Raw genomic sequence first — 19000 nt, forward strand, 5'->3', positions numbered from 1 at the left:
ATTCTCCTCCCCTCCCAGGCTTGTGGCGACAAACAGCTGATTGGCGCTGCAAGCCTGGGAGGCGGGAGAAGTGGAGCGGCGACCGCGCGCTCGGGGAGGGGGCGTAGGAATGCTTTAAAAAAAAAAATTAGGGGCACCGCTTTTTGGTTGAAATAATGTGAAAATGAAAAGCCTGTGTTTCAGGATGGACCATTTAAACGAAGAGCACTGCAGTTAGGGCAGGGATAAAGGCAAGTTTCTTATAATGTTCCATACAGAAAAAAAAAAGAATAAACTTATCTCTGCACAGTTTGGCTTCAGCGTTATTCATGCTGCGGTTGATAACAACATAAGTACGGCCATACTGGGTCAGACCAAAGGTCCATCTAGCCCAGTATCCTGTCTTCCGACAGTGGCCAATGCCAGGTGTCCCAGAGGGAATGAACAGAGCAGGTAATCATCAAGTGATCCATGCCCTGTCACCCATTCCCAGCTTCTGGGCAAACAGAGACTAGGGACAGCAACCCTGCCCATCCTGGCTAATAACCATTGATGGACCTATCCTCCATGAATTTATCTACTTCTTTTTTTAACCCTATTATAGTCTTGGCCTTCACAAGATCCTCTGGCAAGGAGTTCCACAGGTTGAGTGTGAAAAAATACTTCCTTTTCTTTATTCATGCTGTGGTTGATAGCAACATTAATAATATATTTTAGTGTATAACCTCCACATCTGAAGGCATCTGGGATCCTAATTGAAATAACTACAAAACAAATTACAGTATCTGCAGTCATGATGCCTATAAAAATGTCTAAGAGCCAGAAAACTAAATTATAACACCATAAACCCCACAAACCACAGAACTACTCCAGCCAAGAAACAAGATTTGAGCTTTGCTCTGAAGGTGCCACAGATGTACCTTTGGAATACATGGAGGGAAATGACATTCCAGAGTTGAGGTCCCTCAGTGGAGTAGGCCTGCCTTGCTGTCCCCTTGCTTTATTCTGTAGCCCACTCATTTCATGATCATGTGGGATGGTCAGCAATTCCAACCTGGTCAATCTTAAAACCGCTGTGATGGGTTAAAGTGGCAGACAATTCTTCATACAGGGGCAGATTCTTTTTGCCCCAGTCTGCTCCCTCTGCCCTTCTTAGGCATGTCTTGTGGTAGGGGAGTCACCTGCATGCAACTATACCTCTTTACCTGCAACCCCTGGCTCAGGGTTGGAGAACAGAGACTTTCCAGGGGGACTATAAGCAGCTGGCACCGATTAGAGCAGCCCCCAGACTGCTCTAACCTGTGTTGGAGCCAGAGCTGGGTAAAGATTCAGGAAACTATAACCAACTTCTTGGCTGCCCTGGCACTCTATAAAATGATGGCATACTATTTAAGCGTTTATATCTTAATAAAAACAACGAGGAGTCCTTGTGGCACCTTAGAGACTAACAAATGTATTTGGGCATAAGCTTTCGTGGCTACAACCCACTTCATCAGATGCACTACTGTTTTTTTCACTCCATGCATCTGATGAAGTAACCCATGAAAGCTTATGCCCAAATAAATTTGTTAGTCTCTAAGGTGCCACAATGACTCCTTGCTGTTTTTGCTGATACAGACTAACACGCTACCCCTCTAAATCTTAATAGTAAGTCCTTGGAGTGTTCTCACTGGATAAAAGGCATTTGTTCATGGAGCCATGGCATTACCCTTTAGCAAGGGCCTTTTAAGGCAGTACAAAGTAGTAGAACAAAGTCTTACTGGGCCATTTCATATTCTTTGTAAACATAATGGTATTACTTGTTCATCTGTCCAGGTTCTCATACTATGCCCATTACTGTGGTATCCAAGAAGCAAGTAAAAAAGCTGGAAAATGTGTGCTATGTACAAATTTGGATAAAAACTTTATAATAACCATTAAGAATTTAGAAAAAAAGATGGGTCCTGATCAGGAGAATTGTACATAGTAATTAGATTGGGTGTGGGGGAAGATCTCTGCACTAAATTCCAAGCTGAACTTTATACCTGGAACTAATCTGTAAGGCTGCTAATTTTCACTTCAGATTCCTCCTCAAGATGCATTCCTCCTGTCACACCTACAACATATTGATCAACTAATGTTGGCTAGATTGATCTGCAGTCAGATTAGCTGATAGTGTTTATATTTTTTAAAAATAATTATTTTAAATGATCTGGAACAATCAAGTTGTGTGCCCTATGTAACTGCAATCTTATGGTCATTACTTTCATTCCCTTTCCTCCTGTTTGTTACACACTTGTTTCATCTTCATTCAAATTAGATAGTAAATTCTTTGGGGACAGAGACCATTTTCCTTTACCTGTTTGTGTAGTGCCTTGCCCAATGGAGTGTTGACTGGGACTGTGTGCAACACCCAATTATAAATAATACAAAGCCGTCTAAACAGATCTGTTCAATTTGGTCCTATCGAGTAAAGTAATTCTACCTACTCTGCATTTAACCTACAGGATTATAGACACACTTTATTAATGAAAATTATTTTTTTTAATGAGAGAAAGAGTAATCCAAAATACCTAGGGGAACTGAAGGCAAATAAAGTAAATCAAGAAAAAGTGTCTCTAAAAATGTCAAGCTAAACAAAGCCTTAATAAATTAATGAAAATGTTTTTTTTTTTTTTTGGAAGACTGCCTTTCCTTCAGCGAAACACAAATTGAATAGCATTCCCATAATTTAAGACGGGGAGTCTGGACTCTAGCCATATAGTACAATAGCTTCTACTTTTATTACTGCTTATTGGATGGCAAGGAATCAAAAAGGTAAATCCCATTACAGCACCATGCAGAAAGACAGTTCATACACTGAATAGCAAAATCAAGCTGACTGCATGTTGTGGTAACATCACATTTCTGTTCAAATAACATCATTGTCAGGGACAGTAGACTTAACTAGGCAAAAGGTTTTGTATTACTCAGGTAACACTGAAACTTTTCATTGCTGTTTACTTCTGTTTAAAACCACTGTAGAGCCAACACAGCCAAAAGAGAGTGAGCTGGATTCTGTTTTTTCTTGGGCTTCAGCAGATATGTTTACTGCATTGACTGAAGCCAGCGAGACTTAAGCGTATTGATAAGCCCTTAGCCGAACTAGAGGCTTAATGACAACTATGCAATCCCATTGTCCTCAGTGAGTGTGCATCTGATCAGGATATAGCAAACAATTCTGCTGATACACAAGAAAAAAGAGAATCCATCTCACTCTATTTTAGCTGTTTGCAATGGTAACAGGAGTAAAAAGTATGAAAAGATATTTTTATCACTAAAGGCAGCAAATATGACTCTGAAAATTCATAGGGAACAGATCTGTAAAGGAAGAAGATGGAATTTTTCATAGTCATTTTTCAGAGTAAAACTGCAGCTTAACTGCAACTTTAAATAGAAAAAAAAAGTTTCATTTTAAAACTAAAGGCTTATTTACACATGGTGTTGTTCCTGATTAACCCCATGTGTGAACACTCTTATTCTGGAATAAGAATACCTTGTTTGAAAGCTATTGCACTTCAAACTCCTCCAACCCTATTTTAATCCAAACTTCCAAGTGTAGTCAAACCAGTAAGTCTGTTTATTTGGAAGCTGAAACAAAGGAGCTTGGTAGTCAGTACAGTTAAAAGATGTGAATTTCTTCAATGTTATTAACATGCTTGAGAATATTGTTAATCATGTTAAACCAGTGGAAAAACTACCTCCAAAAAAGTACACTGGTTAAAATTGCTTTTGAGTCATATGACTGCACAATATTAATGTTAATATCAATGTTATATTTTTAAATGCAATTGACTTGTTACCTGTACTTTCTAAGAAAACAATCTTCAGAACCTGTATACTACAAAGGCAAAAGAAAAGCAAGCAGATTTTGATAGCAATGAAAGTATTTTACAGAGCATTTGAGAGCTCATTCTTTTTTTAACTAAAATAAAGGGCTAATTTTTTTCTCACTTTTCATGTATTATGGATATTTTTGTCTTTTGTAATGAATGTGTGTTGCTTGATTATATAAGAAGTAGTTTGTCTTTGCAAACGTGTTCATTGTATCTTATGTTTTAAAGTCCGTGATTTGGAGCACTGATTTTTCAGTAATGCTGCCATGATTTCTCTATGTTGCTCCTCTTCATAGTAATACTTATTTTTTCTGGCAGAAGAATAAACATATGTTCCAGACATTCCGAGGAAACTTGCTAGGCTGATCTCTAGGTTAAACTACAGACATTTGTAGTCCAGAACAAACTGATAATCAGTTAACTCCATGTAAAAACTCTAGTATAGTCGTACCCTAGGCATTTAAAACTAGACTGGATAAAGGATCACTATAGACTCTAATAAAAATTCTACACAGGCAGGGAGATGGATTAGTTGACCTGATCAACATTTTCAACTTTAACTTTTCTGACACTGTGATATATGAATACATGAGCCTAGGAACTGCAGTGCCTAAGCTCTTGCGTGACTTGAAAAACAGAGACAATACTAGTATTGAATGGCTAGATGTGTGCCCTTTTCATGGTGATATTTGTATATAAGAAAGCTGAATTGATATAACAGCTGCTTTTACTATGTCCAGCAGGACGGGATTGTCAGGATTCCCAATAAAACAGGAAAGTGCTGTGGAGTCGGAACACTGAGGCACATTAGTGTTGTTTATAATACTGATAACTACTACACCCAACTCAGTGACAAAAGGGTGTAAAGTCTTTAAGGAGTCGAAAGGAAGCAAGAGGAATTATCCAGTGAAGACTGCTGAAGGAAGATGATGTCCATTTACCAAGTCATAATAAATGTGGGTTGACAGGCAAACTGAAAATATAGCCCTGGGGAAAAGCTTGTATTCAGGGCATGAGGTTAACTGAGGAAAAGACAAGGCTAAAACTCAGGCATATGACAGAATCTGATTTTACAGATTCTGACAGGGAATCAAGATCTGACATAAAAAGGATTTATAAACTTTATTGTGATGAGATACACACGTGGTTCTGAAAATGCAGTTTGCATTTCAGAGGCAATTTAAAATTGTGCAGTTTAGAAAAGGAATGTTACCCCTGCTTGTTCTTTAGAGAATCCTAAGATCTGAGAACTGATGACTCGGTGAAAACATAACCAGAGAGTGCGAGGAGAAAGATGAGGAGTCTTTAACCCATACTCACACGAGCAGTTCAATTTGCTGTAGTGTAATCACTCACACGTATAACAAATTCAGGTCTAGGTCCTTTACCTTTATGTCCTGAAGACAGTCAGTTAAATAATCAGCAGTTTATCTCATCAGCTTATTTATTTTTCTTCTTATGAGCTTGACAAAATGAGGCACAAAATGCAGACAGTCCCTGCCTTGGACAGATTATAATATAAGCAAAACAGACACAGAATAGACAGCATGCACAGGGAAGACCAGAGGAGAGAGTGACTGGGTTGTTTTGTATTCTCATTTTGAATATATCAGTAACATTATTGAAATGCCTGACTCATTTCATGTGGGCAGGGCACAAGAAGTGAATCTTGATGAAGGATTGAAGTGGAGAGCGGATAGTGGGTTGATGACTCAGAATTGGGAAGACGTAGGGGCAGCATATTGATGGTTGCAGGGGAAGCAGATAAGAGGGACTGGCATAATTGGCAAAGCAAGGAGTGGAAGTGACATGATAAGATATTAACACATAGATATAGACTGGATTGGAATTATGCAGGGATGAGGAGATAGGGATATTTTTGGTAAGTAAGAGGGAAAACATGAGAAGGAATTAGGGGGTATGGAGAGCAACTGGTCAAGTGTTCTGTTTTTACATTGAGTCTCTTCAGTTTAATCCAAAATATAAGTGTGTGATCATTGACTTACGAGGAGAGGCTGAGGGAACTGGGATTATTTAGTCTTCAGAAGAGAAGAGTGAGGGGGGATTTCATAGCAGCCTTCAACTACATGAAGGGGGGTTCCAAAGAGGATGGAGCTCAGCTGTTCTTAGTGGTGGCAGATGACAGAACAAGAAGCAATGGTCTCAAGTTGCAGTGGGGGAGGTCTAGGTTGGATATTAGAAAACACTATTTCACTAGGAGCGTGGTGAAGCACTGGAATGGGTTACCTAGGGAGGTAGAGGAATCTCCATCCTTAGAAGTTTTTAAAGCCCGGCTTGACAAAGCCCTGGCTGGGATGATTTAGTTGGTGTTGGTCCTGCTTTGAGCAGGGGGTTGGATTAGATGACCGTCTGAGGACTCTTCCAATCCTAATATTCTATGATTCTATGATTGTACATGTTTTCAGATAGACATTTGCAACTCCCAGTATTTTCTACTGGGTCACCCTGCAAAAATAGGCCAAGTAGATTCTTAGTATTAAAAAAAGGCTACTTTTGATTAAAATTCATGAATGTTTTCAGTTGCACTTCAATAACATTACTGTAAAAGACATTGCCTCCATTTAATATACTGGGTAATGTGCTCGTAAAGGATATCAGTCTAAGCTGTACGTAGAACTCACTGAACTCTTGGATGAAATATCACAGAATCACGGTGTGTTTTTACTTCATGGGTTTTTAATGAACATTTTTACGAGTTTTATGCCAAATCAATACAGTTAAAGTTAGATTCTGATAGCTTTATTCATGTTTAAGTCGTACCATACATCATGAACAGTCCCAGTGAAACAATTGAATTACTTGTGGAATAAAGTGCTACTCATTGTGACTAAAGGTATCAAAATCTGACCTGTATTTCTCCAGTGTTGCCATTTAGCAGTTTTAAATTAAAATCTATGGCATTTGATCAAGTTATTTTGGAAGACAGAAACTTTACAAAACTCATGAGAAAGAGCAAGCATCAATGATATTGTGGGAGACTGTTCTCCATTTGCTATATATTAGTCATACTGTAGCAGTATATGTTATATTTAGTTACTTGTAAAACTGTAATGGTATTAATGGTCAAATGATTATTTTTGCATTGGTTTTATGCCCAAATTTGTTTCTGGCTATGCTACTTTCATCTGGGATAATAAAAATCAATGCACTGTTTTTAGTGTTTCTAATATTGCTCAGATCATTTTTACAACATGAAATAACTAGACTGGACAGAGACTTTATGAAACAAATAGTGAAAATATTTTCAGGAAAATTTGGTTGTATGTTATTTGTGTTCTTCACAAATAAAGAAGTGTCTTCATTCTTTGTAACTGATGCCTCCCAAAGAGAGAACCAGGACCAGACTATTCAATCTAGCAGGGAAAGCTATAACATTATCCAATGGCTGGAAGTTGAAGCTAGAAAACTCAGACTGGAAATAAGGTGTAAACTTTTAAGAGCGAGAGTTATTAACTATTGGAACAATTTACCAAGGGTTGTAGTGTATTCTTCATCACTGACTACTTTTCAATATAGAGTGGATGTTTTTCTTGCTCTAGGAATTATTTTTGGGGAAGTTCTGTGTTATACAGGAGATCTTTCTATATGATCATAAAGGTCCCTTCTGATCTGGGAATCTAGGAATCTACTTTTTCCCAGTTGTAAATCTAGAATCATTGATTAAGGTTTAAAACTGCCAGCATGCATCCAAGATAAAAAGAAAATTGTGATATAATTTGGCCATTTATTGAAAGATCAAATTTCTTTCAGAACTAATTATCAGGGGAGAAAGGAGGGTAGTTAATATGCTTTGAGTGCTGAGCAGCAGTGGCCTTGGAGCGGAAAAAGAATTGATTAAAAAAAAGCTTATGAGCATGGTTCAGTGCCCACTGTAGTCTGTAAGATTCTTTCCATAGTTTTGAGTGGACTTTGGATCAGGCTATTTATTATCTTTGATCAGGACTGTATTTACAAGTATCATAAGCCAGCTTCCTCATGACTTGGCTGTTCCCAGGGCTTTTAACTATTTGACCTACCTCAGAGAGATGCTCAGGACCAGAGTCTGCTCTCACTTACACCATTGCTAACCTACAGTAATCCAACTGAGCTGGTTTTTTGTGTGAGTCAGTAGAATAGCTCTGCATCTCCACACAGAATGAAAAAACTTGACAGTTCCAAGGCTCAGTCCTGCAAGGCCCTCTGCACATAGCACAACCCCTGAAGTCAAAAGGTGTTCAACGAGCATAGATCATTCAGGATCATACCCAACATTATGGTGGGAGATGCTGAAGATATAAATTCTGTAGAAACTAGGACTGTACTAAGCTCAGGAATATGCAACAAAAAGTGCCAATGGATTATTAATAGAGCTTTAGAATTTGCCGATTGACTGAAATCAAAATGTTGACAAAGTTCCTCCAGAAACCACATAAGGGTCTGATAGTTTCTTGCCAGCTAGACTGCCTGTCTCTAGGGCAGCCTGCCAGGCAGACTATCCCATAGTCAAGGACCTTAGGCCTTCCAGGATACATGCTCCAGATGAGATGACGGGAAACCAGGTAGGTTTCAAAACCAAATTGGAATGAAAGCAAATTTCAGCAAATGGAATTATCTCCACAGAGCAATAATCATTAAGAACTTTTGTACCACATCAGCAACATATTGGCTTATACTTCATACATAAATACAACTCATATGTTAATACTTTGGGATATTAGCAACAACAGCTTGCTACCTTCAGGTGGAATACAGTAAACTTATTCATAAGGAGTCTGAGTATAAAATAAATTTAGTACACATCAAGCATAATGTGAGGCCAAATCCTTAGCTGATATAAATCACATAGGTCTATTGACTTCAGTGGAACAACACTAATTTATACAAGCAGAGGATATAGCTCATGGAGGACTGCCAACCCCAAACGTTCCAAACTCATGAGTCTGGCAGTGTAGTCGTGTGGTGGTCGGTCCTCCCTCTCTGAGTTGGAGGGAGGCCATCCCATCTCACTACATCATTGGGATCTCAGCCTAGTATTGGGGAACTAGCAGTTTGGCGATAGTGTCCCAACTGGCCCTAATCTCCTCCTGCAGAGAAGGGCACACCCAGTAATCACTCAGCTCTGGGCTCTTGCAGCAGAGTCGGAGAAAAACCCAGTAGTCAATTAGCCCCGGTCTCTTGATTCAGAGACAGGGCAAGCACAGGGGTCAGACGTCCTAGCTTCAGCAGACAACCAACAAACCCAGGCCCTGGTGGTGGCAGGTGAGGTCTGGGCCTATTCCACCGGACCCCCAACCCAGGGCCCTAACAGTGTCGGAGTGGTCTGCCACTGGGTCAGCAGGGCTCCCAACCGCAACACACTGGCCGTACCTGAGGCAAAGCTGCAGCCAGACTGCCACTTTGGTTGGCTGCCCCTGGGCCACTTCCTCCCCTCCCCTTGGGGTGTACCTGGATTAGCGGGGCATCATCTGCCTCTTCTGGGTAGGTGTCCCATGGCAAGGCATCACTGGGCTCAACAGCAGTGTCAGCAGCTGGGAATGTCTGTCTCCCTCTGTGTCTCAGCCCAAACTGAGCGGGAGGCCCTGCCCTTTATATTTCCTGTTCTGGTGTCATACTTCTGGTGGGAGGGGTGAGGCAGTCCTGGCTCCACCTACGTGGGCAGGGAGGGTGGTTCTTCCCCCTCTGGCTCAGAAGGAGGCCACCCGGCCTCACTGCAGGCCCCAAAAATCATTAGATTGGCTTATGAATCATGAGACCAATTACAAAAATACATTTTGGTTCCTTTTATTTGTATTCTGGTTTTGAGCCCTGTTACACTATACTGGGATCACGTTTTCATGCTTTTCTCCCCAACCATGCAGGTAAAAAATTACCTTAAAATTAAAAATACATCTGAGATTCTCACTTATTCACATCACTGTAGAATCTGAGTCTTTAAGAAAAACATGAATTATTGCAAATCTCAGAATTAAAATCTTGAAAGATGGCAACAGAGCCTAAGGTTTGTTCAACTAAACTGATAGATCATTTGCCAAGATCATCTCGGTATATCTCATCTAATCAATCCCCTGCCGTTTGGGGGCCTCAGGGATTGGTGCACTGCAGTCCCTCCTATTCTCTGCCTGTGACGTAGAATAGTTTAGTTTTCTGAGGGCTCTAGTACTTTAGACTAATTTCAGTTGTTGGGTTTGTTGTGGGTGCTGGGTGGGATTGGTAACCTGTGATGTACAGGAGGTCAAACTAAATGATCTTGTGGTCCCTTCTTACCTTAAACTCTATGACTTTATGACTCTAGGTGGCCCACATTACTTTGGAGATGGTCTTTCTTATTGTGTAAGACCATGACAGCTGTTGGGCTTGGGTTAGCATCCCCTTGATTTAAAATGGAGGAGACTGTAATGGTGGGAGCCATTGATCCAAGTTCATTCAGGCAAAATAACCTCTTTATTCATACAGCTTGTTGCCTGAAGGGTTAGTGGAGAGCATTCTTTGGTTGTTTTTTGTTTAAGGAGAAAGTGTTGGAGTCTGTATTGGCACTGGGCCAAATTTTTATTTATATTGAGGGCAGGTCTACACTTAAAATGTTGCTGAAGCGCTTTAGTGAAGATGCTTCTATGATGCTAACAGGAGAGCATAGTTAATCCACCTCCCTGAGAGGCAATAGCTGTGTCGATGGGAGAAGCTCTCCTGCCAACATAGTGCTGTCTACACAGGGGGTTAGGTTGGTATAATGGCCAAACACACCCCAGAGCAATGTCTGTACTGGATATAAGTCTGTACTGGAGACCTGATCTGACCATAAACTCACACAGGCACGTGTACATACATTCTCTAATTTTGAGCTAAGGGCCTGATTCAGTGTCCACTGAAGTCATGGGAGCCTTTCTTTTACTTTCTGTGGGTGTTGGATCAGGCTTTTATGTGACTGTCCTGATTAGCGCCTTATAGAAATCAATATAAGAAGCTACAGATGACTCAGTAAAGAGATCTTGCAGTCTTTATTGGGGGAAAATTACCAATTATTTCAAATGCTTTATGTGCTTCTGTGTCAGTGACAATTACTAATACTCATGTGTATGGGGCATTGTAATGAAAAGTAAAATAATAGGTAGGTAAGTGCAATTTTTAGACAAAATATGTGAACCATGCTAAAGTGTAGATATCCCTCATTTTGGATGCTAGCAACATAATGATCTATTTGCTGACAAAGAAGGCTACTTCTATTTTAAATATTAAACAATCCCTTCTTCATACCTTGTCGTGTTTGCACTTTAGTTTTTATAAGTGTTTGATTCACACATAACACTCTTTTCATATGCAATTCTAATAAATAATTTACAATTCTTATTATTTATTATATTTTCTAAATCTATTTTGGCCTAGAGCCAGCAAGATATTGGTGGAATGCTTAACAGAATTCCAGTTATTATTCTTGGCCTTGTAAGACTTCATAAGCGGCCTGTAAGGACAGAAACAAAATGACAGGGCAATTGCTAGTTTTAATCTGTTTGACGTTCAGTTGCGACCATTCTTGAGTATGACAGAGCAAAATATAAACTGCACTGTGGGAAGAAAAGAAGAATACAAGGGCTGAGCACCTCATGTGAGGTGCTTGGTGGCTGAGGCCCAGATTTACAAAGGCATTTAGGTGCCAAAACATGCAGATAGGCACTTAGTGGTATTTACAAAAGTGCCACAGTGAAATAGGCACCTATGTTTCATTGACTTTCAATGGCAGTTAGACGCCTAGCCATTTGGCACCCATCTCTATCTTTGGGTGCCTCAATACCTTTGTAAATCTGGCCCTGGACACTTTGCAGAACTGGATGCACATTTTTCTTTTTTCTTCCCAGGTCAGTAACATAATCCCTTCCAGCTCTCCCTCTGTGATTGTAGGATTAGCCTTTAAAGACCCTTTTTTTTTTTTGCAAGAATACTTCCATTCTAAAATTATCTGAAGCATGTCTTTGATGTAGAAATTAAAGGGGTCTCTGTTCTTCAGCCACTGTTTTCTAACATATTATTACTATCACTGTTATTTCTCTGTTTATTATATTCTATGTTTCCAAATAACACCCTCCAAGTGATAGGTGTTTCAACAGACACTAAGCCACTGGGTTGGCACTATGAAGAAAATAGGAGCTCCAGTCCAAATGCTGTAAAAGAAATTGAATCTATTAGGCCTTCCCCCATCTTGTTGAAAAGAACAAAAAGAAACACACAACAAAGGTTTCTGTAATTTATAGCATAAGGATCTTGGTCCAATAATGGGGCTCATTAGCTGGCTCTGAATTAAAGTTTCCAAGCTAACTCCTTCTCCAGAGGTTTCTGGTTTTTTTTTATACTGTTTACTATGTCTCAGGTTCTCATTTGAAACCTGCTGCAACTATAGCCAAGTTCTGCTGAAAGCAATCTGACTCTTCTGTAGCCAGGCAACCACCAACATGAGTTTATGCACAGGTGCCCATTTGCCATTTGTCCTTTTCCTAGTTTTCTGGGAAAGGTAGAAAGAGAGACAGAATGCAGCAACGATTTACCAAAGGAAGAAGAAAACAAAAGAAGGATGACCTATCTTTCATTCATATCCCATTGTCTCATACACACACTTTTATCACACAAAACTAGAAAATCCAGAATAGGGAAAAAGAACTAATTTCTATCGGAAAAACAGATAAACAAAAGTCCAAAGCAGTCCATTAAACAGAAAGACCATCCTATTACAATGATGAACAAACATACAGGAAGGTATTGTCTCAATGTGTATAAGAGGTTTAGATGTTAGGCATATATGGGCAAGCTTTCTCGAAAAGAACAGCAATATTTTGGGTGAATGATAAAATTTTCAAGGGTATTTATGCCCTCCTGTTACTTTCGATGCATTAAATTTTGCATTAAAATGTTGCATTCTGTGTGGTTTAGATGAATGGTGTGAGTCTTCCAGCAAAAGCTATCTATGGGAACCAGGAAAATAATTGTGTACAATGTGCATAGGATTTTGATTACAAGTACTGTAGAGACAACAATAACAGCCAAAAGCACAATATGATTTTACTTTCAAAAATATTTATTTTATTCAATGTTGTTTGTTATGTTATAGGTACAAGAATGGCTGTGCTTAAACTGCCAGAGACAAAGAGCAATATCAGGACAACTTGGGGATATGGGCAAAATGCCACCTCCAATGGCAGCCCCTTCACAATCAGTATCCAAACCATCTGTTGTTCCTCAGAGCCAGCCTATGCCAACCGAGTCAGATCACCCTCAGAAAACTGCAGCACTGCCTACCCAAATAGTGGAAAAATCAAAAGAAGAACCAGGAATTCAGAAGAAAGTTCCAAAGCTTCCGCAGGGGAAATTGGCAAAGACTCTTTCAGCTGATAAAATTCAGCAGGGGATTCCGAAGGAAGATCCAAAACTTCAACAGGGGAAATTGGCAAAGACGCTTTCAGCTGATAAAATCCACCAGGGGATTCCGAAGGAAGATCCAAAATTCCAGCTGGGGAAACTGGTTAAGATACCATCAGCTGATAAAATCCAGCAAGGAATTCAGAAGGAAGCTCCAAAAATTCAGCAGGGGAAACTGGCAAGGAAACCCTCAGCTGATAAAATTCACCAGGGAATACAGAAAGACGATCCAAAACATCAACAGGGGAAACTGGCAAAGACGGCGTCAGTGGATAAAATTCCTCCGGAGATAAGTTCAGATGTAAAGCAACTTATAAGCAAATTGGAAGAAGACAAAAAATGTGTACTCCCAGAAGAGAAACCATTCTTCCCAGAGGACAAAAAAGAGGACGTCAAAGTTGAGACTAAAGGACAAGGTATCAAGGAGAAGTTAGAAGCCAAAGTACCTCCTGAGGAATTGCAGGTTAAGAAACAAGAGGAGATTAAGAAGGAAGATTTGGCCACTGGGATTCCACAAATGGTATCCAAACATGAAAAAATCCAGAAAGAAGAAACCCTAGCTCAAGTAGCACCTTTGCCAAGACCTGATCGTGTGGAAACAGTGAAAGAAAAAACAGTAAGATTTTTTTTCTTTTCCTTTTGCTACTGTAGGCAATAAAGGACCTGCTTCTGCAAACCCATACTTATGTGAGTGGTCCTTACTCTCAGAGCTGTTGCAATGACATGGGATGTCTCTCACTAGTAAGGGTGATAACTGTCAGTAAGGCTTTGCGCAACAGGGCTCATAGTGCCCTTGTATGGGTTTTCATTTGAGTTTGCATAATTTTCAGTCTCTACAGTTCAGAAATGAGACTGAACCAAAATTGCTTTTTTGAAGTCAGATTCAAACCTTTCTATTTTTTTAATGGCTGTTGTAGATTCCTTTAGGCTTTTGTTCAGTTTTAATCGTTGAAGCTGATACACATATTTCATAGATCTCAATCCTTGGGAGAACCAAGCTGCAACAATGTTTCACTCTGCTAATGACTGTTTTCACTGGTCTCTCTTGATTATTTTTTGCTGTAGAGATTTTGATTTGGAGGAAGTGACCAGTATAAATGATAAAATGGCTATATTTCTTAGTCCGGAAATGATGGGCAAATGTGCTGATTTCATGGGCCTTCATCCTTCTTTGGGATCTGCTAATACAGATTTTTATGTCCATGTGGGGTTGCATTGGCCCACCAAAGGCAAATGGGATTTGCATGATACAGGGGTCTGCAATACTAAATCCCAGTATAGGATTAATGCTATGTTTTGTAGTAAACTTACATACATAATATATAACTCATCCACATTATATATCTTATTTCCTTCTCTTGTGGAAAATTGCATGTTTTCAAGTTGCAATTATATATGGACTTTCCATTCACATAAATCAATGAATGTTAGCATGTACTAACTGATATACCTGGCTGCACTGTACAGACGAATTTCCTGTACCTACTGTAATTGTTAAGCCATTCGTCAATTAAATGTGGCTAAAAAAATGATTTATACATATTTTGTGGGAGATGAAAAATTGTGCTCCTTCTAATTAACTTTGAACTAGTGATTGATCATTCATTAGAAAAGTACTGGGGTGGGTGAAGGGAAATTCTTTCATGTCTGCCAGGTATGACAAAAGCTTTCAAATAGAGCTGGTCCATTTTTCAACAACAAAACCCACCAAAATATTTTGGCTGAAAACTGAGAGAGCTTGATTTGGAAATGCAGTTGTAGTGCCTCATGGGAGTTGCAATTTGGGTGCCTCATACTCTCATTCTCTTCTGAAAGACAGACTCCCTGGCTGGACTACATCCAGAGGTGAAAGTAAGCCGGTCCGGTCTGGTACGGCTTACCGGACTGGACCGCCTTGTCCGGTGGTGATTTAAAGGGCCCAGGGCTCCAGCCCCTGTGGGGAGCCCCAGGCCCTTTAAATCGCTGCCAGAGCCCCGGGGGTCCGGCAGCTGGGCTTGGGCGGGGATTTAGTGGGTCCGGTGCTCCTGCAACTGCAGGGAGCCCCGGGCCCTTTAAATCCCCGCCCGAGCCCTGCCGCCCCGGGGTAGCGGCGGCAGGGCTCCCACAGTGATTTAAAGGGCCTGGAGCTCCGTGGCGGCCGGAGCCTTTAATTTGCCCCTGAGCCCTGGGGCTCCCAGCCGCCTCTGCAGCTGGTAGTTCGAGGGTGATTTAAAGGCCCTTGGGCTCCCAGCCACAGCCGGAGCCCCAGGGCCTTTAAATCTTGAAAGGTCCCGCCTCTTCTGGTTGAGATCACACCTCTTCCGGTTGAGGCCACACCCCCGTTCAGGACTCCGGCTTAACGGTAAATCCTTTAAGTTACTTTCACCCCTGACAACATCTAACATGATACACCATGGTCTCTCCTTATGGTGAGGGGAGGTAATTGCACCATAGGAGTCCTAGCCATGATGCATCATGGGAGATGAGAAGATGCATTTTAAAAATGGGAGCCCAGTCTATAGAGAAGGATGGGGCTGTAAGGAAATGGAACTACAACTCTCATGTGGCACAGGATATCCAAAACAACATATTTTAATTTTTGGCAGAAAGATTTCATTTTGGGGGCATTTGATTTTTCAACAAAAAATCAGAATTTTCCATGGACAAGAGATACTTTTTCACAGAATATTTTGTTTTATGAAAAACCCAATTTTCTGTCTAACAACATTTTTGATGGACAATTTTCAACCAGCCCGATTCTTCAATTTCTATAATTTCATTTTGTATTATGCAAAGACTAAAAAATGTTGCCTAGTGTTTAGGGCATAGGTCTGAGATTCCAGGGTTCTGTTGCTAGTTCTCAGACTCATACACTAATCATGGTATTTCACCTGATTTCTGTATAGAAAACTTGCTCACTTTCTTTTTGTGTTAGTACCACTAAATACTTATTACAATCAAGGGGACTACTGGAATAAGGTGAATGGGATTTAGCCTTCTGTACCTCACTTTACTGATCTATAAAATGAATATAATGATAAACATATACTCCACATTACCAGAGTGAAGCTTTGGCATTTACTTAGTTAATATTTGTAAAGCAATTGGAGTTACACACATGAAAGGAGCTACTTATATATATAATTTTTATTATTATTATTATTAAACCCAGAACTCTTTGAAACATAACACACATTTTGATAAAGATACTAATTTTTAAATGCAAGGGTTACATTATTTTTTTCCTTTCCTTCTTTTTTTGGTCACTGGGGAAATCCTTCTTAGTTTCTACCAATGTGAAAATAAGTTGTACATCTGTTAGTTTGTTTCCTAAAAGCAATTATGAAAAATTATTGTTATTTATTGAACACCATTAATGTTTTCTCTGAAGTACAACAAACAGCAGGAGATACAATCTTGCCCCAGGACTCTTGTCAACTAAGTAAAACAGAATATAACAATTTGAGTAGATTGCACATTGACACCTCTTGATTTGGTGCAGGTCAATCTCCAGGCAGTGCAGAATATTTTTTAAAATGAATTTTGGAGAGGAATAGTTAAAGGATTTCTATAAGAAGTATTTTTAAAGTAGGGATTTGAGTGAAAAGGTAATAAATGTTAGCACTTACAGTTGCTATATGCAGTTTGCTATCTCTATGCAAACATTAATTACATCTCACAGTATTCCCATGAGATAGATCAATATTAGTATTCCCATTTAACAGAGAGCGAAATTAAAGCATACATTGCAGCCGAGGTGCGTGGTTTCAGCACGTGATCCGAGCTAGCTTTAATCTAGCTAGCGTGAGTACCATTAGTGAAGTCACAACAGCAGGCTTCAGCATGGTCTGTACAAGCCCATCTAGAACCCTGAGTACTTACACGGGTGGCTAGCCCATGCTGACACCTGTGTAGCCACAGCTTCACTGCTGTTGGTACTTGCACGAGCTAAATTAAAGCTATATTGGGTATGTTTACACGTGCTGTCATCACACCTCTGATTGCAACATATACATACTCATACAGAGGTTAAGGTCCTCATCCACAGCCCAGTAACATCAATGAAAACGCTTCACTGGGCTTTGGCTCAGATTCTGAAGGACTTGCCCAAAGCCATTGAGTCAGTAATTAGACCCAAGATTAGACTTCATTAGATTCTGGCTCTTATTCCTGTGTTCGGTCCACTTGACAACACTGCCCTGCTACAATTATTTGGTTTTAGGTTTTGTCCGTGCATTATCTTGACCATTATGTATTATCTGTCAAAACACCTGCTAAGTTTCAGAGTTACAAGATCAATAATTGGAGGAGGAAGGAAAGACCAGTTTACAAGGGGCTTTTCTCTGAGTGCCTGGACATAGTGAGAAAGTAGAGCTGGTCATAATTTTTCAGTATTATGATTAATTTATTTTATCCAGAATATTTACACAAGATCTTTTGAAAATACTTCATAAAGAAGTCAGCATTTTTGACCAGCTGTAGTAAGGGAGGAGACTGGGCAAATTCAAAAGGACCAAAACAAAGCCCTTTTTCTCCAGCATTTTAAAGAGTGATAAGTGACAACTTTGATGTCAAAGAATCATTTACTGGTTTGTAAAATTTGATGTGTCTTAGCAAATATACAGTTGCCAAAATGTGTATGTTCTTCTCATTGGTTAAAATCTTACACAACCACTGGTCTTTCTAGTAATTCATTGTTTCTTAATTAGAGCTGATTCAGAAAAACTTTGACCAGAACATTTTCCATTGGAGAATTCAGTTCTGTTGAAATTTAAACAATTTAAAAAATTGCATCAATTTTGCCAGTATTTAATTGAATAAAAGTTCCAACAATATTGAAACATCCTGTTTTGAAGTTATAATGAAATGTTGCAATTTTTTCCTTTCAAAATGTCTTTTTGTTATGATTTTTTTATTTTGTACTATATTATCTTTTATAAAATAAAATAAAATAAAAAAAAAGGTTTTTACCAACTCCAAACCACTTCTTTTAAAAAAATTCTTTCTTCAAGAATTTCAAAATTATTGGGTTTAATTCCTAATCAGAACGATTTTTAAATCTCCAACTCCTTAACAAAACAGAGTTTCCATTCTCTGCACAGGTCTGTTCTTAATCCTTGTAAGAATGACTCAGTCTTAGAAAATTTACATAGCATACCTTTTAAACATTCATTTTCTTTTGAACAATATTCTAATTTAATCTAAATAATTTGACATCTGTAAGCAATTTAGCCACAAAACATTTAAATATTACCCTCTCCACTTAGTAATGTCATTCCTACCATGCCAGGGAATATTATAAAGAGATACCTTGAACAGCATTGTCAGAATCTGAGTGATGGATAAATATGTAAGAATAAGGGGGATTTGGAAAATGAAAAACTCTTACAGGAAATAGTTAATAATACCTAGCTCTTATATAGTGCTTGTCAAAGGAAGGTAGTATCACCATCCCCTTTAATAGATTGGGTAACAGACACACACCTCTAGTTAACAGGGCCGGTGCAAGGAAGTTTCGTGCCCTAGGCGAAACTTCCACCTTGCGCCCCCCCACCGCCCTGAGGCGCCTCCCCCCACCCCCCCGGGAGCCATGCGGCAGCTCCCCACCCCAGCTCACCTCTGCTCCGCCTCCTCCCCGAGCACACCGCCGCCGCTCTAATTCTCCTCCCCTCCCAGGCTTGCAGCGCCAAACAGCTGATTGGCGCCACAAGCCTGGGAGGCGGGAGAAGTGGAGCAGCGACGGTGTGCTCGGGGAGGGGGCGTAGCAGAGGTGAGCTGGGGTGGGG

At 39.8% G+C, this 19000-nt stretch overlaps 1 protein-coding gene across 1 annotated transcript in view; it reads left to right on the forward strand.

Annotated features, from left to right (window-relative positions):
* Window positions 1–19000, forward strand: part of PCLO (piccolo presynaptic cytomatrix protein) — a 515291-nt gene that overhangs the window by 229356 nt on the left and 266935 nt on the right. The window contains exon 4 of the mRNA XM_026648937.1: window positions 12928–13851. Within this exon, the coding sequence (XP_026504722.1) occupies window positions 12928–13851 (924 nt within the window). The remainder of the gene's footprint in view (window positions 1–12927; window positions 13852–19000) is intronic.

The sequence above is a fragment of the Terrapene carolina genome, unplaced genomic scaffold (assembly GCF_002925995.2).
Source record: "Terrapene carolina triunguis isolate 2854851 unplaced genomic scaffold, T_m_triunguis-2.0 Scaffold68, whole genome shotgun sequence".
Lineage (NCBI taxonomy): Eukaryota > Metazoa > Chordata > Testudines > Emydidae > Terrapene > Terrapene triunguis.